This window comes from Etheostoma spectabile, chromosome 8 (assembly GCF_008692095.1).
Source record: "Etheostoma spectabile isolate EspeVRDwgs_2016 chromosome 8, UIUC_Espe_1.0, whole genome shotgun sequence".
Taxonomy (NCBI): Eukaryota; Metazoa; Chordata; class Actinopteri; order Perciformes; family Percidae; genus Etheostoma; species Etheostoma spectabile.
Window position 1 is genome coordinate 10,304,986 of NC_045740.1, and position 16,879 is coordinate 10,321,864.

General features: G+C 39.8%; 1 protein-coding gene across 1 annotated transcript in view; it reads left to right on the forward strand.

Moving 5' to 3' along the window:
* Positions 1-2,371: 2,371 nt before the first annotated feature.
* Positions 2,372-16,879, forward strand: part of sema3d (sema domain, immunoglobulin domain (Ig), short basic domain, secreted, (semaphorin) 3D) — a 34,687-nt gene continuing 20,179 nt past the window's right edge. Inside the window, exons 1-3 of the mRNA XM_032524662.1 lie at positions 2,372-2,651; positions 10,895-11,149; positions 15,063-15,331. Coding sequence (XP_032380553.1) covers positions 10,945-11,149; positions 15,063-15,331 — 474 coding nt within the window. The 5' untranslated portion in view covers positions 2,372-2,651; positions 10,895-10,944. The remainder of the gene's footprint in view (positions 2,652-10,894; positions 11,150-15,062; positions 15,332-16,879) is intronic.

Genomic DNA, 16,879 nt, shown 5'->3' on the forward strand with positions numbered 1-16,879 from the left:
AAAATATTCTTAACCCCACTAAAAACAGCTTCTCAATTTATTTGCAACAAAAGAATATGTACATTGCTGTCAGCACCACTCCATTTCTTGAGAATATGAATGCAATTTTTGAAACTTTTCAAGGGGCTATGAGTAGTTGCTTGAAAGAGAATGTCGGTCAATTTTAACACATAGCTCTGTTGTTTGTAAATTTGGAGTGCTGTCAGTAGGGAGAAAAATTAAAACAATTGGTGCTGCCTACACCGAGTTAGCCTCCTGCTAGCATTAGCACCCAACAGGCTCAAACAGGGCAAGTTTTAAACTTGTTTTTAGCCTCTAAACATGCTTGAAATGTCATTGCAAATGCCTAGCCATGAGTAGTAATTCCTTCAAAGTGAATACAGTGAATTCGACTGCAGTAGATGTGACAGAATTGTCATTGTCATGTGCAGTTATTCCTTCTGAGTGCACACAGTGAATTTGACTGCAGTAGATGAGACAGAAAGACGTGTTTTGACTAGTGTGGACTTCACCGGAAAACAGGAAATAAACAGAGGTATGTGCAGTGGCTGTATTAACACAACTTGCATGCCTTTCTGTCACATCTACTTCAGTCAAATTCACTGTATTCACTCGGAAGGAATAACTGCACATGGCTAGGCAGTTGTAATGACATTTCAAGCATGTGTAGAGGCTAAAAACAAGTTTAAAACGTGCCCTGTTTAAGTCTGTTGGGTGCCAACGCTAGCAGGAGGTTAACTCTGTGTTTTCATTCAATAGCTGTGGACTTGGGGAGGGGCCCATAGAAAATGCCTTTGCTTGCTCATTGCTCCCCTGCTGCTGTGTCCTAGGGGTTAAGATACTGACAATGAATTTCAATGTTGCCAGTTTGAATCCAACCGGGGCGCACGTCTCTTCACCTCATACACACATACTTTCAATGTTTAGCACAACTCTCAGGAGAATGGGCAGGGATGGGATGACAGTATGCAGTGCTCAACACAATTGATGTCATCAATGCTGCTCATCATTAATGGTTTTACTGTGTGTGTGTGTGTGTGTGTGTGTGTGTGTGTGTGTGTGTGGTGTGTGTGTGTGTGTGTGTGTGTGTGTGTGAGTTGTCATGAGGAAGTGCACACCCAGACACTGAACCGCCCAGCAGGGAGGGAGGACACTATTTTAACCTGCTAACCTTTACCCTTATCCTCTTAGGTAACTGGGACCCAGTCACATCTGCTGCAGATACACACCCAGAACCGGATCAGCAATACTTACCACCAAAGTGCAATAACATTCTTATCCCATCTCACTTTATGAGTAAAACACACTGCAACTTTCTTTTCTGAGTCCAATATTAAAGCTCTCATCTTAAATTAATGTGTACTTGGCGCTGACCCTTCCACAACTTCTGCTGTAGGAGAAAAAAAAATTGAATGATGTTTTGGACTGACTCATGTCTGTGTGTGCATTTTTGAGACTGCCAAAGAAATCAATGTTTACTTTAAAATTAACCAGGGGGATTGGGACGGCACGCTCCTCTATAAAAAGCACGCGGCCAAGGCATCCCACCCAGCAGGATCGGCTGCCTAAGACCAAATACAGCTGTTCTTTCCTCTCACCAGCGAGGGAAACCCATGAGGAGCAGATACCAGGTTCAGAAAGAGGATCAGCATTAGAACTTGAATGTACAAGCATGCTCACATATCCCAAACTTAACAATTACCATGTTATCTGGCTAGCATGACACACTTTCATTATACAATCAATTTGTCACTCCCATTTGCTAAAAATAAGTCATGCAAGTCTCGTCATTATTACACCCTATGCCATTCTCTTATTCTTAGTATATTTCTAAGCTACTCAAATTCATTGTATTTCATATCTATCACATTTATCAAAACATCTTTTTAGTACCTCTTTATAAGACCTCCTTTATAAATGTCCGTGATCATTTTATGTTTGAACATTTATGTATTAATGCTTTATATATCAGTTATAAGTCATTGAATACAAACCTCTTTAGCCATCTCATTAATCCATCAGGAAGACCCATCCCATCTCATCTTCTGGCAAAGGGCTAGGGAGCATCTGGAACAGAATCCAACAGTTTAATTAAGTTTAATTTAAACACCAGTTTAAAACTGCAGACTTGATGCATTATTGTACACTTCAATAATGCTTTTCTATACTATTGTTTCTAAAATGCGAGAATGTGTCGTATAATCTCCCAGCTCAGTTCTGGCTGGCCGGTACAGATGCTGAGGGCCCATCCCCTCCCGTACCAGCAGCGTAATTGGGAGTTTACCGTATGTCTTTCCCGCAGCGAACTGCCACAGAGTAACCAGCCACCCAACACACACACACACACACACACACACACACACACACACACACACACACTCACACTCACACACACACACACACAGACAGAGTGCACTGAGAGTTCAAGAGCGCTAGTGTGTGCTTGACTGCAATTAAGGGGAGTGGAAATATTTTGGGGCAGTATTCGCTTTATCCATCCACGTTTCTTTCGGTCAGGACGAAGTTTCGCAAGAGGATAGTTATACTTTTGGTTACTTTACTCTGTGCGCCAGGCAATTAAGCAAAGTGACGCTACTGTCCACAGCGAGGACATGTGTTGCATGTGAGAAGACACGGAGTTGAGTACGCAGGTAAGATGAAATGCTTCAACGACAACAACTGTAATGGAAATCACGTGCAGTTTATTTAAAAAGAATAAGTTAATCTACTGTTTTTCAGTTGATGTTTACTCAGCTATTGCCTTTCCCATCGGTTGCTTGTAGTAATAAACCTACCTTCCAAGCCGATACAGGATACAGACTAACGTTACACGTTTTCTTTAACTTCATGTTCTTAGGCTATATAATGTTTTTGACAAAATACAGTTTTTATATTTGAAAGCATTTTTAGACTCCCCCACTACATTTGCATATCTTCCTTTTCCGTTGATGTGTCATCTGTCATATCCCGACTTTAAATTCTGCAGCATTCCGTAATTTCACCCTTAAAAGCCAGGATTTAGTACGTGTCTAATAAATGACAACGTTTTATGGTTCTGAACTGCTTTGTTTATAACCAAGGTGACAACTAACTTTTCACATTATGTACTGGATTTTCAAATACTTTTTATGATCTTATATGACGATGTATTTTATCAACCTGCAATGGAGCCTGCAAGTAACCCTTTTAAATTACTAGAATTGTAAAAATCACAAATCTTTGTAATACATGCTATTTATCAGACAGCCGTAATGTTTTTTTTTTTTAACAGTGAATGAATTTCTATGAATGGAAGCGCATTTGTGATATTAATCTTTTTAACCTATCATTACATTTTAATTTACACGACTGAATAATATATGGCAAGAGAGACACATATATTTTACCTTACATAGTACTATACAATATATTATATTAGTGAATATTTTTGTTTTTGAGGAGGGAGGGCGAATATGGGGACTCCACACTTAAACCTACAGAGCTTCTTTGATGATCCAAAATATTCACATTGCGGATCAACAGTACATCAAACGTGCTGTAGTGAACATGTTTGCTTTACTTTTGGAGCTCACTGCACCGTTTGCATTTCTGTGGTTTACTGTTAAGCATACAGGAATAAAAAACACTCATGTGGGTTTAGTGGTGTAGTTATTAAACCATCCTTCCCCGGTCTGTATACCTAACAGTCTCAAGGACCCACTCTCCACTTACTGCACTTCTAAAGGTTTATCTAACTCCCTACAAGGCAGGTTGGGTTGAGGGGGACTGTTGAGAGAGGCAAAGAAACTATTGAAGGGAGGCAGAGAGAGGAAGGGATGGAATTTGTGTGGTTATTGATTTCTCTTGCCGTTTCAGGGCTTTCGATAAGCATGACTGGGGTAAATAAATGATTTCTGCTCCGGGCTACTGAAAGACAACTCAGAAAGTCTTGAATCTGATTTTCTACTTTAAACATTGTCCAATCGTTACGTCACTCAAGTAGTGTCTGCCGGGCATACTTAATGCAGACTGATGTATACACAGCAACTGTGGATAGGGGAAGGCTGAGGACTGCTGCTGACATCACAATATGTGAATATATGCTCGTAATCTTTGAGTGCTTTGAAGGTACTTTTGAAAAGTGACAACATACTTTGAAACTGTATTGTAATCTTATTTCCGTGAGAGCGATAACATGGTTGGGAAAAAGGATTTCATAATAATGTGTGTCTGGTTGAAGGGTTTATGTAGCATATGTGTGTTCCTTTGTTCACTGTATCAATCACTTCAAACCCATGCTGTGCTAACCCTGAGCCTGTGTGCTTTTATTCACTCCTGTTCTGCAATGCGTGTCTGGACTGATCATTACTCTAAAAATCACAGCTACAATATTCAGGTGTGTTTTGAATGGCCTACAGCACCATTCCTGCACTCTGTGACAACGTCATGCCGTTCATGCCGAGGCTTTTTCCTGGACGGTGATGAAAATGAAAAACTGAAAGAGTTCTTTCTCAAAACTCAACAGTTTTTTTGGTGGAAAGTGTTATTCAAACATACTTGTAGTCATGCTGCACACTGGCCTCACCTTAAATGGTCATGTTTCCAGAAATCCTTCAGTGCACACAGACAAAGCAGCTAGGCCACCTTTACTGCAGCAGCGATGTGATGAGTTTAAAGAGTCTACAACGGCTAGGTGCCAATGACTTGCAGACAGACAGTCCGGCTGGGTATGCCTGCCCTGCAGCTCTGTGGTCTCTAGAGTTGGGTATCGTTTTTTTTTTTTTCGATATAGGTGCTAAAGCAATACTTTTAAAACGGTGCTGGTGCCTAAACGGTGCCTGAGCCGATACTTTTTTTAAAAGTGAAAAAATAATAAAAGAGCTCATGACACTCGGCGACATTTAAGAAATACTTGTTTATTACTAAGGCTATATGGTCAAAATTAAATGATGTATTAATAATGTAATAACAATAATGATAACTTACTTCCCCAGTAAATTTCTGGTAAACGACAAAAACAACTACCAGATGGGAAAGGGGTATTTAAAAAAACTTTGAATGCACCACAGGGTTAGGCTAGCAGTTTCAATGAACGCACCACAACTTCTGTGTTGTTTTCCCGACAAGGGCAGCTGCAGGCTTTTACATCCCGGTGTTGGAATCCTTTACTTTACACTGTTTAATGTTAGTTGTCAGCATTTAAACCATGTTTAATCCATCTACTAGTTAATAGTAGGCTAACATTACCTGCTTCCAAGTGTTATTTATATTTATATTCTGTGCTTTGTGACTGATGTGTGTTTGCTGCTGTAATACCATAATTTCCCATTTTTTGGGATCCTTAAATATCTATCTATCTATCTATCTATCTATCTATCTATCTATCTATCTATCTATCTATCTATCTATCTATCTATCTATCTATCTATCTTAACTAGCGTCCTGTGCAGTGATGCTTCTGTTGCCTGTAACCTCGGTTTTGGAGCATCAGAGGGCAGTGCAGGCATTCAAGTAGCATCCAAATGAGGCCCCGAAATCAGCGGTGCTATTCAGTCCGGTAGATACCGTTCGTTTAGCCACTGGTGCCATGTTAGCACCGGGTTTCGGTACCTAACCTTATTGGTCCCCGTGTTTTCATTGTCTCTACTGAACTGGAGCTGGTGTAGAGATAGCCAAATAAAAGAAGCCTATGTGAACGATAGAGTTGCTTCCCACATTTGTAAAAGACAGTAATGCTCTCGAGAGGAGTTGTTGCATAGCATACATGGGTGTACCTGAATCCTCAGGCCATTGGGAGACAAGTGAGAGCACTTACAACTGTCAGTCATTGTTTTCATGCCTTATTGCTCCCATCTGCCTATCTCAGGATGGTATCAGCTTACCCACAGACATATGTTCATGCATGCAGACTCAGACACATTCAGAGTTGCAAGCCCGGGTCATGTTCTGTTCAGCATGTGTAGAGTTACTTGTTATGTTGTCCCTTATCAACAAACCTATTGGCAGATGTGTCTATATGCCGTTGTTTTTTTGAAAAACCTCTCAACTTTGTTTCCACTTTATTGTTTTCCATTTGTTACCATCCTCTCTATATAAAATGAGTTAAACCACAGATCCAGTATCACTTCCCGCCCCCACTCTTCCACCTTTCCATTCACCCTTGGTGTGACAACAGCAGACCAGAGCTGGCCTGGCACCGTCCCAGAGCTGTGCTCAGTCGTCCCCTTACAAAGATTGAAGGATAAAACTGCAACATTGGACATAAAGTGAGTCTTTAACAAAGGCAGCACTAGGCACTTTAATGTGTCTTTGGTGTATTTGGTTATCATACCAGAAGTTGCCCAGAGTATTCTCTTACCAGTTTTTTTCTTCCTGATAACAGCTTAGAGAGGGACAAAATGTGGACAGACAGGACCTCAGGGTTGGAATTTCATCCATATCCTTAGGTTTTTCTCCACAGATATACTCTTCACCGCTATAATGGAAAGAATTCCACTGGAATATTTTCTCATCTTGGCAAAACCCTTCACTGATTTTGTGCATAAGCAAAGTGGGATTTTCATGAGATGTCTGTTACTTTGAATGTGGTGTTGTGAATGTGTTCATGTGATGCAGAACAGGGCATGAATGGTTCACTCAAAACCTCACATAAACTCTTTTACTAGGGCAGTGGAGTTAACTGTCAGAGTTGTTTAGTCTTGTGAGGGGCATTCTGTAATCAGACAGCATATGGAATTCTGATATATAGGATTTATTAGCAGGTAAACGACTGCAGGAAATACTGACTTTCCTAATGGCAAAGGATCAAATGTTCTAGTCCATGGAGAGGTATTAGATATCCTTTTTGTACTTTGCGTTCATTCATTATTTAGGGATAATTTACCGCTACATTTTCAACTTCAAAGCCCATCTCTTTCTGTATCACCGTATTTGGATGATTACATTTTGTTCGCAAGGGGATATTTCAGCAATTTATTTTGCATTCATTTTTTGGGGTGATATATAATTTCCCAAGTGATACACATGCTGTGCTGATAGATGCGGGGTTTTCCTCAGATAAGGTGGAGAATTGATTTTTCAGATAAAATGTAATAAGAATCACAGCTTGCTGCCTTGATGTTTACTTTATGACTTGAGTAAACACATTTTAAAAAAATTAGTAAGTGATACAAAAAAAGTTGCCAAAAAGCTTTAGTGTAACCGTATGTACAGTAGGTTGAGGTTTTTAAACTTACATTGCCACAAGGATCACATGTTTCATATTTACTTTCTCTCTGGCAACAGTTAATTCTCTGCGTACAGTTAAACACCATGAGAGCTGCACCAAGTGTGTCATGTGTTAACATTATTAAGGCCAAATATTTTAAACAGGAATTAGAAGACATTGATGTTGGACCCTTCACATCAATATTAATAGTTGTTATTCACATACATTTGAACAGTGCTGATGTTTCTATTTTACTTTGTTTCTAGAAGTAAATTAGCTTGTGATGGAAATAAAATATACCGTATGACAGCGCCAAGACATAAATTAAAAGGTTGCGCTTGTCTATATTTGAACAGTGTTTTGTTTCCCTCTTTACTGCCATCTACCACTGGAGTTATAGCCAATAGAGCAACTTTAATTTTCCTTGCACAGTATATGCTTCATAGTTTGTGTTAAGTGAACACACAAACAGTTTGGCATGGTGGCTGTCCTGTATTTCCCCTTTGAGACATAAACTCACACAGACTCACAGGAGAGTTACATTCTTGCTTAAATGCAAGGATAACCAAAAAAAAAAAATATGATTGACTGTTGCCAAGAAAAACAACCAATGTCTTGAGAGCTAGAAACAATTACCTATGTTGTTCTGCCAGGTCAGTGCCTGTGGTCGGGGAATAAAGACAAATAGCCGTGCTAATGCACTCTGTCCTGTGGAGATGGAGGGGTTTGATAATAGTGTACTCTACAGGGCAGCCGGGTGTTGCTAAATGCCTCATTAGGGGTGGTCTCTGTGTGAGAATGCCCATGGCCAGAGCACTTCTTCACCATCTGCTCCTTCCTCAGATCGGCTGACAACTTCTGCTGGGAATATTATTTCAGTCAAACGTTTAGCTGCAGTATTTTATATAGCATCTTGATAATATATTTTGGATCATTGTTAATTAATGGCTGCTGGTGAAATTGTTTTATGGCAAATCTACAACATAATTGTTTGATGTTGAGCCCAAATCAGAAAAGCCATTATGTTTGAGGAAGTGACACCTACAAGATGCTATATGTTGGGCTGAGATCAGATGCCAGCAGCACATAATTGGCTGCTAGCTTTAAATCTGTCACCATTACCATCAGGATTGTTTCCCATCACCCCCTGCACTGTGTGCCGGCCGTGCTGCCAAAGACAACAGGGACTGTAGCCGCCAGGAAACAGGGGTGTTAGCTTAACCCACATGGCACAAGCTGTCTGTTTCTTCTCTTTCGCACCTCTCACTCTGTCGCACTCCTTTTCCTCTATCTCTCTTTTCATCTCTATTATTCAGCCTTTCCAAAGTATTGACTGACTGGCAGGGCTTGTTATGTCCTTCCATGCTATATCGCATGACGATCTGCTGTTGACTTCCTTTTCTCAACAGATGCAATTTTTAATTCCTCCTCTTCTAAGGTTTGAGCTTTCTCCATTGTTTAGGATGTATTTTTGTGCTAAACAGGCCTGTAATGCTGATAGATGTAGGCACTTAAACGGTAAAGAGAGATACATTACTTGAACGCTACTCACATGGTTGATATCGTGTCACTGCTCCCTTGAAGATACTGCAAGGAGGATGAACACCACCACCAGCACTATCACTGTTGCTCACAAAGTGTGCAAAGATCACACAGATTTAAACCTGCTCACTTTCTCACTCTCTTTGCTGATTGCCCATCCATCACTCAAAGCTCTATATCTGTATTTTTAACCCTGAAGGTGTGAAGGTGCCTCAATTTGTCATCTTAAGTAAACAGCAGTCGGTTTATCAGGGTCTAATCCTCTCCAGTTTAAAGCTGCGGGGCGCTTGAATACGTGCCACTCGGTCCTGATGCTCCGTAATGAACTCAAGTGTCAAACACCATGCCAAAACCGGACAAGGAAAATAAATAAAGTGAAATTACTTTTACAGCTTGTATCTGTCTGCCAACATGCCTTGCAAATCTGTGTGTGTAGGCATAAATGCATGTATGTTCTCAAAATGTCAACCTATATAATTTTCTTGCCACTGTATAGACAAAATTTGTCCCAAAGGGGGATCTTCCCTCTATCTGTCCAATTTTTCCTACAGGAAGCATGAATGCTTGGTTTTTAGTATTTGAGATGCGCGAGTTTGCCACATCAGATCTATTAATTTAGGTCGACATTGTTTATGTTGTCACTAGACAAGTTGATGTGTGTTATCTGAAATGGGGGTAGAAGGAAAGTAATAAGGGAGATGTAGCAGTAAGGCCTTAGGGAGGAGACATTCTTCTGATGCATTCATTAATTTCTTCATTGATTGTTTGGTTAATTAGTTGCTAGATGGCTGTGGAATGTGCAGGAATTCAGGTTAAAAAGACTGTTCATACTCAGTTTCTTTTTGGGTAGAGTGTTGCACTACATCCACAACAATTCTGATTAAGGGTGAGGTTACATGAGGTAACAATGCATTCCAATGTAGTACAGTGCACCACTTTTCTTAGGTGGCACAACACTCAACCAGTATAGTTGATATAGTGATATAGCACCTGAATCAAAGTAAATCAGTAACAATAAGTTAAGAAAGTAATCACAATGAATATTCATAGACACTGTACCTACGAATAATTTGGTACTGATTCCTTGCAAGAGTGTTTACTTTTAGGCGCAACTTGTTTGTTAATTAGCACTTTGCTCTTGATTTTATTCTAACTTGTCTCTCGATATTAAATTAAAAAACATCCACTCTACAGACTCATAACTGTTAGTTGCATGATTCCTTTATACGTCCTTTAAAACCTGTGTCCTGTTATAATCACTTTTGCATGATTGAAAGACCGTAGTTACTGTAAATGCTCATCACATATGCAAGCAAGTGCAAGGCTATTGGAAATTAGATAGTAACTACACCACAAATGTATTTACATGGACAATTTTTCAATCCCAGTTTGATTTTTGTCAGTTCCAAATGACTGTGATTGAAACATTGTCCCATTTACACATTTTTGTTGTTTAAATGTTAGAATTCTCCCCTGAACATAACCAATAAAATGTCCAGTTTCTTCTACAATAATTTCACTTTGTTCAATTGGTGCACATCGCTCAAGTTCTCCTTGCTTATTAGTGCCAGAAAAGATAGTGAGCATTCCCATGACTTTTAACTCATACATCTCACTTTCCATTGAGTGTGAACTAATGATTGTGCTACAGGCCTCTTTAATGCACTGTGAAGTCCCAGACAGAACGTGCCCCATTTTTTACAGGACATAAAGGTGGAGCTGACAGGGTCGTCGGCTAATGCTAAAACTATTGGCAAGTATCATTTAGCTAAGGAATTAAATGAGTTATCCAGGTCAAAAGAAGAAAGAGGAGAGAGAGAAACTGAGAAAGGCATGGCCGATTGAAAGATAGTAGAATGGGACTGTTTTGTTAGCCTGACCTTTGTTTTGGGCAAACAGATTTAAAGGACACACAAAAGGGAAGCCAATGACAGACAACAGCTGATGTAGGACGGGTAAAGAGAGTGGACATGCCTGTAGGGCTCCATGGTGAAACGACTGAATAGTCACAGCAGATTCCTGTGTACATATCCTGCACAAAGTTAGATGAGACACACACACACACACACACACACACACACACACACACACACACACACACACACACACACACACACTTATGATTGCTCCTCCCTAGCTTGACTCTTCACTCCCGTCTCTTTCCAGGGTTGCAGAAAAGGACAGAGTGAAAACTGAACAAGACTACTCCACACACCATGAAGAAAGGGGACTCTGGTTATCAGAGTCGGAATGAAGTTGGGGCTCTGCACTGCATGTCTGGCAGTAATTATGAGGGCAAAGGGAAGAGAATTAAGGTAGCATCCCATCCCATCCCATTGGTGGGATTGATCTTGTTAGCCACCCTCCCTTTTGGAGCAAGCATCAAACAAAGTGTCCCCAGGGTTAAACTCAGCCACGGAGGTAAGAATTGAAATATTGTTGATTTGTTTGTTAATTCTATTGTTGTTACATATTTACATTTACTTTTACACTCTCTTATTATTACAGTGTGTGTCCAGGGCAGTCTTAAAGTAAAATTAAAATGTTTGGGTAATTTGAGGTTTGAAGATATTTGACCTCATTCCATCAACTTTTGTCAGCATGTGCACTGGCACCTAGATAGAGTTATAGTTAGAGCTATAGTTATACCTATGAAGCGCTTGAATTTGTTGTATTTTTCATCCTTTCAGTGTGCATCTTCAAAGGTCATGTCTTTCTCTCTTCCTGTGATATTTTGTCTTCCTTTGTCTTTATTTCTCATGTGACTTTGTGCACACAGCCAAGAGGAAAAGTGAAAAGAGATTAGCACACTCAGTTGCACTGTTAAAGTAAAGGGTCTTTAAAACAACATTGTAAAGAAAGATCTAAGACTCACTTGCTGATTCATTTGTCAACCTCATCATTTTGATTTTGATTTTGATTTGAAGATTGTCATGTTTGATGGGCACAAGAATGTTCCCTTCTCACTTTTTCCTTGAAGATGACCACAGCCAATAAATCCTCTCATTGACAAATATTTATTTCCCAAACCTGCTATCACTTAATAAAATACAGTGTTAGCGCAGTCCAGTCCCGTATGTTTAATTCACACACAGAACATAGATTTTATGTGGATGCTCTTGGTTCATAACAGACCGTCGTTCAAACTGTGCACTGCGTTCATGTGTTTAGTTTTGCGTCAGCTGTTTGTTTTGTGCCACCGGAGGGAAAGCTGAATTATTGCTCCCCTTAAAACCCATTCTGGACTCCAGTGTAAACTTTACTTCAAAGTATCTAGCACTCATTCTATGTATCAGCTACAAGAAACCACACAAATGAACTTCAGTCTTGCTCCATAAAATTGAATCCCTACTGTGACCTAAAAGTAAACTCCCTCTGTCTTCAGCCTCCAAAGGCTCTCTTCTGGTCAAAGGCTTCCAAAACCTATGGCTGGAAATAGAGACACATTAAGTGTCCAAAATAAATATATGTAAGTAGCTGAAGGAATAATGATTGCTAAGGACAGTGTTTACTCAGCAGTTAGGCTAGTATTTAGCTCCACAGTTTATCTCATTTAATGTTTGTTCCAAACCAACCAAAATAATTGTGTTTATCATTTCATATACAATTGAATTTTAATGGGGCCATATATCTGAGACATTTTTAAAACTTTGATACTCTATCAGGGTGTGTCTCTTGGCTTTGACATTGAGCACGGCTGAATAAACTTTACTTTTCATTCAAGAAGAAAAACCTGCAGTGGTTTCCTTTGGACCTCACAACAGTAGAACAATGCCCATTTTTGGCTCTCTCAGTCTGAATCATCTCAACACTCTTCAAAAGCAACACCACCCAGCAGCGATCACTCTTCAAACATTGCATCGCCCTCCTGTGAAAAGTGCAGCTTGAATGAGTGAAGGGTGAAACAATCGAAGTGAAATCATCCCTGATTGAGTGAACACCTAAAAAACAACTGCCTTTTGCTCCAGACTTACAAGCTTTCCTCTAAAAAAAACACATCTCGAGGGCCAAGTTTAAGTTACATCCAGAGTCACAACATAGACATTGTGGCCTTCTGCCAAATGAGACGTAAAGTCATCTGGTTTAAATATTTAATACGCTACACATTCATATTGTTGTTATGACTTTGTTTCTAATGCGTGCCCAAATGGACTAAGTTACACCACATGCATTATATCCTTAGTCTTGTGGCCTATATTACTCAAAAGCTAGTTTATTAGTTACAGTAAGAAGTAAGAAGTAAATTTTAAGGACAATTACTGTACTGGTAACAGTTTATCCAAACTCAGATCTAATCTTAATATAGTGAACTAATTTTGCCTGTTCTTGAGCTATTCTTCATTGGTTTCTTTGTTTAGAAGTTCCTTTTAACAATACTAGCTGTGACGTTAACTCCTACACATTGATAATGGCAGATCGAGGCTATGATTATGCAACATAAAAATTAGCTTAATGCAGGGTACAACAGTCGATAGGTTCTTCTAATGAATAGTGTGCTTAAAAGATGTGACTCTTCTTCCAGCCCATATGGCAGATTCATTAACAGCATCATTACTGCAATGTTTCTTTTCAACCTAGTCCTCTTATTTTCAACATTCATACAAAAGGCAACAACGGAGCTGTGTAAGGTGGTCTGCACTTCTACAATGGCAGACATTACAATACATGTCATTTAACTGATGTTTTTATCAAAAGTAACTTATAATTGCTTTATACAGTGTGTTTTAGGTTGCATGCCTCTGGAGCAACAAGGGGTGAGGTATCTTGCTCAGGGACACATTGGCTGATATATCGTAGTGGGAATCAAACCAACAACAAAGGCATGTGTCATATCCACTGCACCATCACCAACCTAGTATTATAGAGTTTAAATAGTTTGTCAGCCTAAATCTAGTGTCAGTAAGCTAACATGGTGATGTCTTACTCAAATACATGTGTGGAGGAGAGCACCTCAGAGCTCCAGCGGAGGAACTAATCAAGAGCTGTTTAGCGAGATGAGGGCTCTCTTCTCTCAGGAAAGGTGTGGAGCACTATGCTAAGATAAGCAGGCGGTTTCAGTGGGCTCACAGTGCTACGTGTTTACAGAGCAGATTAGCATTAGCCAAGGGCTAGCAGGACTAATCTCTCTGTGAGGTTTAGTCTGCTGGGGGCATGATGTATGTATAGGGGTGAACGAAATGAGCATGTGGGGGTGCTTTGTGTGTGAGCTAGTGTATGGGAGGAGGTATTAAGAAGGATTGCGTAGCGTGGAGGGGTCCTAGAAGTTCAAATATTGAGGGTTGGTAACCTCTTCAATCCTTCACACCAAGAGGATAATCACAATGTCAATCCTTTCAGAGTGACTCCCACAGGACTCCCCCAGTCCTGTGGCCAGTGTTTATTCAAGGCATGTTGCTATACTGGTGCACTGAAAAGAGCCTGGTGATAGAAGAGATTTCCTTAGATCAAGTAGATCAAGGACACAGTACTGAGCTGAAAATGTAGTCAGTGTTCAGCTCCCAGAAATGGACCATTGAAGCTGGGAGACCAAACAAAACCGACACAAACAGAGCCAATATGCAGTATATTTTAACTCTTTATGAACAGTTTATTTAAAGGTGGGATATCGTGAAAAATTCAAATTGTCAGTGCAGTACATCTACCTACCAACCAATAAACTGTGAAACAAGACAACCCAGTGGGCTGCCTGGGTCCCAAAACATCAGATTAAAAAAAGCCCCTAAAGAAAACCCAAAAAAAGGATTTTTCGGACAAAGGGGGGAATACAGTTGTATTTAGACAGACAGTATGAGGAAAGTAATGTGTTTTTCTAACATAAAACCATGCAAACATGTTCTAGTAGAACCCCAAAAGTACAAACCTGAAAATGATTAGGATCTTTGTCCTTTAAAGTGTTACCACTATAAATTGTATTGAAGTCAACAGCAAATGATTCCATCGTCTTATGAGTGAGCAACAGGTATTCTACCTGCTCTTTTCATGATCTAATCTTACGGTTTCCATGACGGCTTGGGCTACCACAGATCACTTTATCGGCCATGAGGTCTAGTCAGGAAACTACAGCTATGAAAATACCCTTAAAGATATCTGAAAATGCATTAATTGAAGTATGTGCTGTTGAATGTTTCGGCTACTGTATTCTTTTTGGGTCAGGATGTAAAGCAAAGGGACTTGAAAACAGAGGATTAGGCAATTTTGCGAGCCAACCCCAAGAAAACATTTTTTTAATAAGACAAAGGGCCCGGGGGCGTTTTTGGGTTTTTGAAATCAGTAAAACTGAAGAGAAAAAAAGTTCAATTTAAAGCGTAACCCGTGAAAAAATTTTTTCCCCAAGGGGGTTTTTTAAAAAAGAAAAATTTAGCATTCACGGTACTGCAGGGTTTATTAACTTTTTGGTTTGTCTCTATGCCCTGTCTTTTATTTTTTGGGGGCCAAAAACCGGGCTGCAACCCGGGGCGTGTATCCGGTTTTTGGGCCCCCTCGAGGCCTCCACTCCCTCCCCCGGGGCGGGCGGATGAAGAGAGAGGTCGTCTTCCTTTTGGGGGGCCAGGATCACATCTCCTGCTTGACACTGCCCCTTTGGGCCCCAGAACCCCCAAAAGGGTTACGCTATGCTTTTAAAAGAAGGGCCCAATTGTAAAAACATATTATATATATTATATAAAATAAAATTTTAATCTATAAATTATTACGTTTTTAAATTTTTGGGAAAAAACGATCCCACACAAAAAGAAAAAAAAAAAAACAAGGCCAAGAAGAATTTATTTCCAAAAAATAAACAGCAGTTTTTAGGCCTTTTGCAAAACTGAAAGTGTTCAAATTATGCTTATTTTTTTTTTCCCCTTTTCCCTTTATTGTGTACTAATTTTTTTTGGTGCCGTTATTTTTTTATAAAGGGGAAAAACCCCAAAAGGGCCAAACCCCAAAAGGGAAATTAAACCATTTTCCAAGAAAAACACTGTTCACAAATGTTCGCCCCCCAAAAAAGCAGTTTTATCAAAGGGACTTCCCATTTTCCAGAAAAAACCACGGGCCCCAAAAACTGTTTTTCCCCAAAGGGAAGCTTTATAAAAGGGGACTTACCATTTTCCAGAAAAAACCCTGTTCAAAAAAGGGGTTCTGCTCCAAGCAGCTTTATTGTAGTCCAGCGTTTAATTCCCGCGCAAAACGGGGGGCCCCTTTTTTAAAACACTTTAAATTTGCTCCCCCAAATTAGCGGGGTTTCCCCCTCATAAACTCTGCTTCTGATTGCTAGTAGCCCGTACCCGGGCCCAGGTGTAGGGAACCCCCCCCAAAGAGGAAAGTGAGATCCCTAAACGGGGTAGTTAAAACAGGGGGAGCTCAACACAAAAGGGTGAAAAGGGAGCTGCACAATGGGGGGCACACCAAAAAAAAATATGGGTTTTTTGAAAAAAAAATTAAAAAAACCAAAACAAAAAACCCCCATTCTGGTAAAAACCTCTAAATACAATTTAAAAGGGGAAATTTAGCGTTTTTGAGCACCTTTAAAGGGTTGGGTTTAAGGGTAGAATTTGAAGGTTTAAAGAAAGTTTTAAGATTCCCCACCCTGTGACAAAAAGGGTAAAATTTCAATTTTAGAACGGAGATGGAGTATCCCCCCAACCCCTTGGAGTCCTTTGAGACCCCCTAAAACCCAAAATTTTTTTTTTTTTTTTTTTGGGCAAGGGGGTCATTTTTATGGGGCCCCCACGCTGCGGCTTTTGACACCTTTTACCTTTTTTGGCCCAATTGTTTGGGGGGAATGTAAGGTTTTTTCCCCCCAAGTGTTGCTAAGCTGAAATGTACTAAAAACCAGTATTTTTTAGAGAAAGCTCACCTTTAAATTTAAACAGCAGTCTAAAACTGTCTTCTGGCAGGGCCCGGGCATCATTTTAAATAGGGCACACAAAAAAATAACAATATTTATGGAGAAATAAGGTTCACCCTTAGGCAAATATACCACACCAAAATGAATTTGGGAAGAAATTTCAGGTTTAAAATTTTGGAAAGCGGGGGTGGGGTTTATGCACGGGGGTTTTGGATCTGAAAGTGGGATAAACAGATTGTTTTTTAATTTATCTGGTTTTTTTAAATTTTTTTTTCCCTCTCAAAGTGTTGCATTTTTTTTCCTTTTTTGGTTTTACTGATACT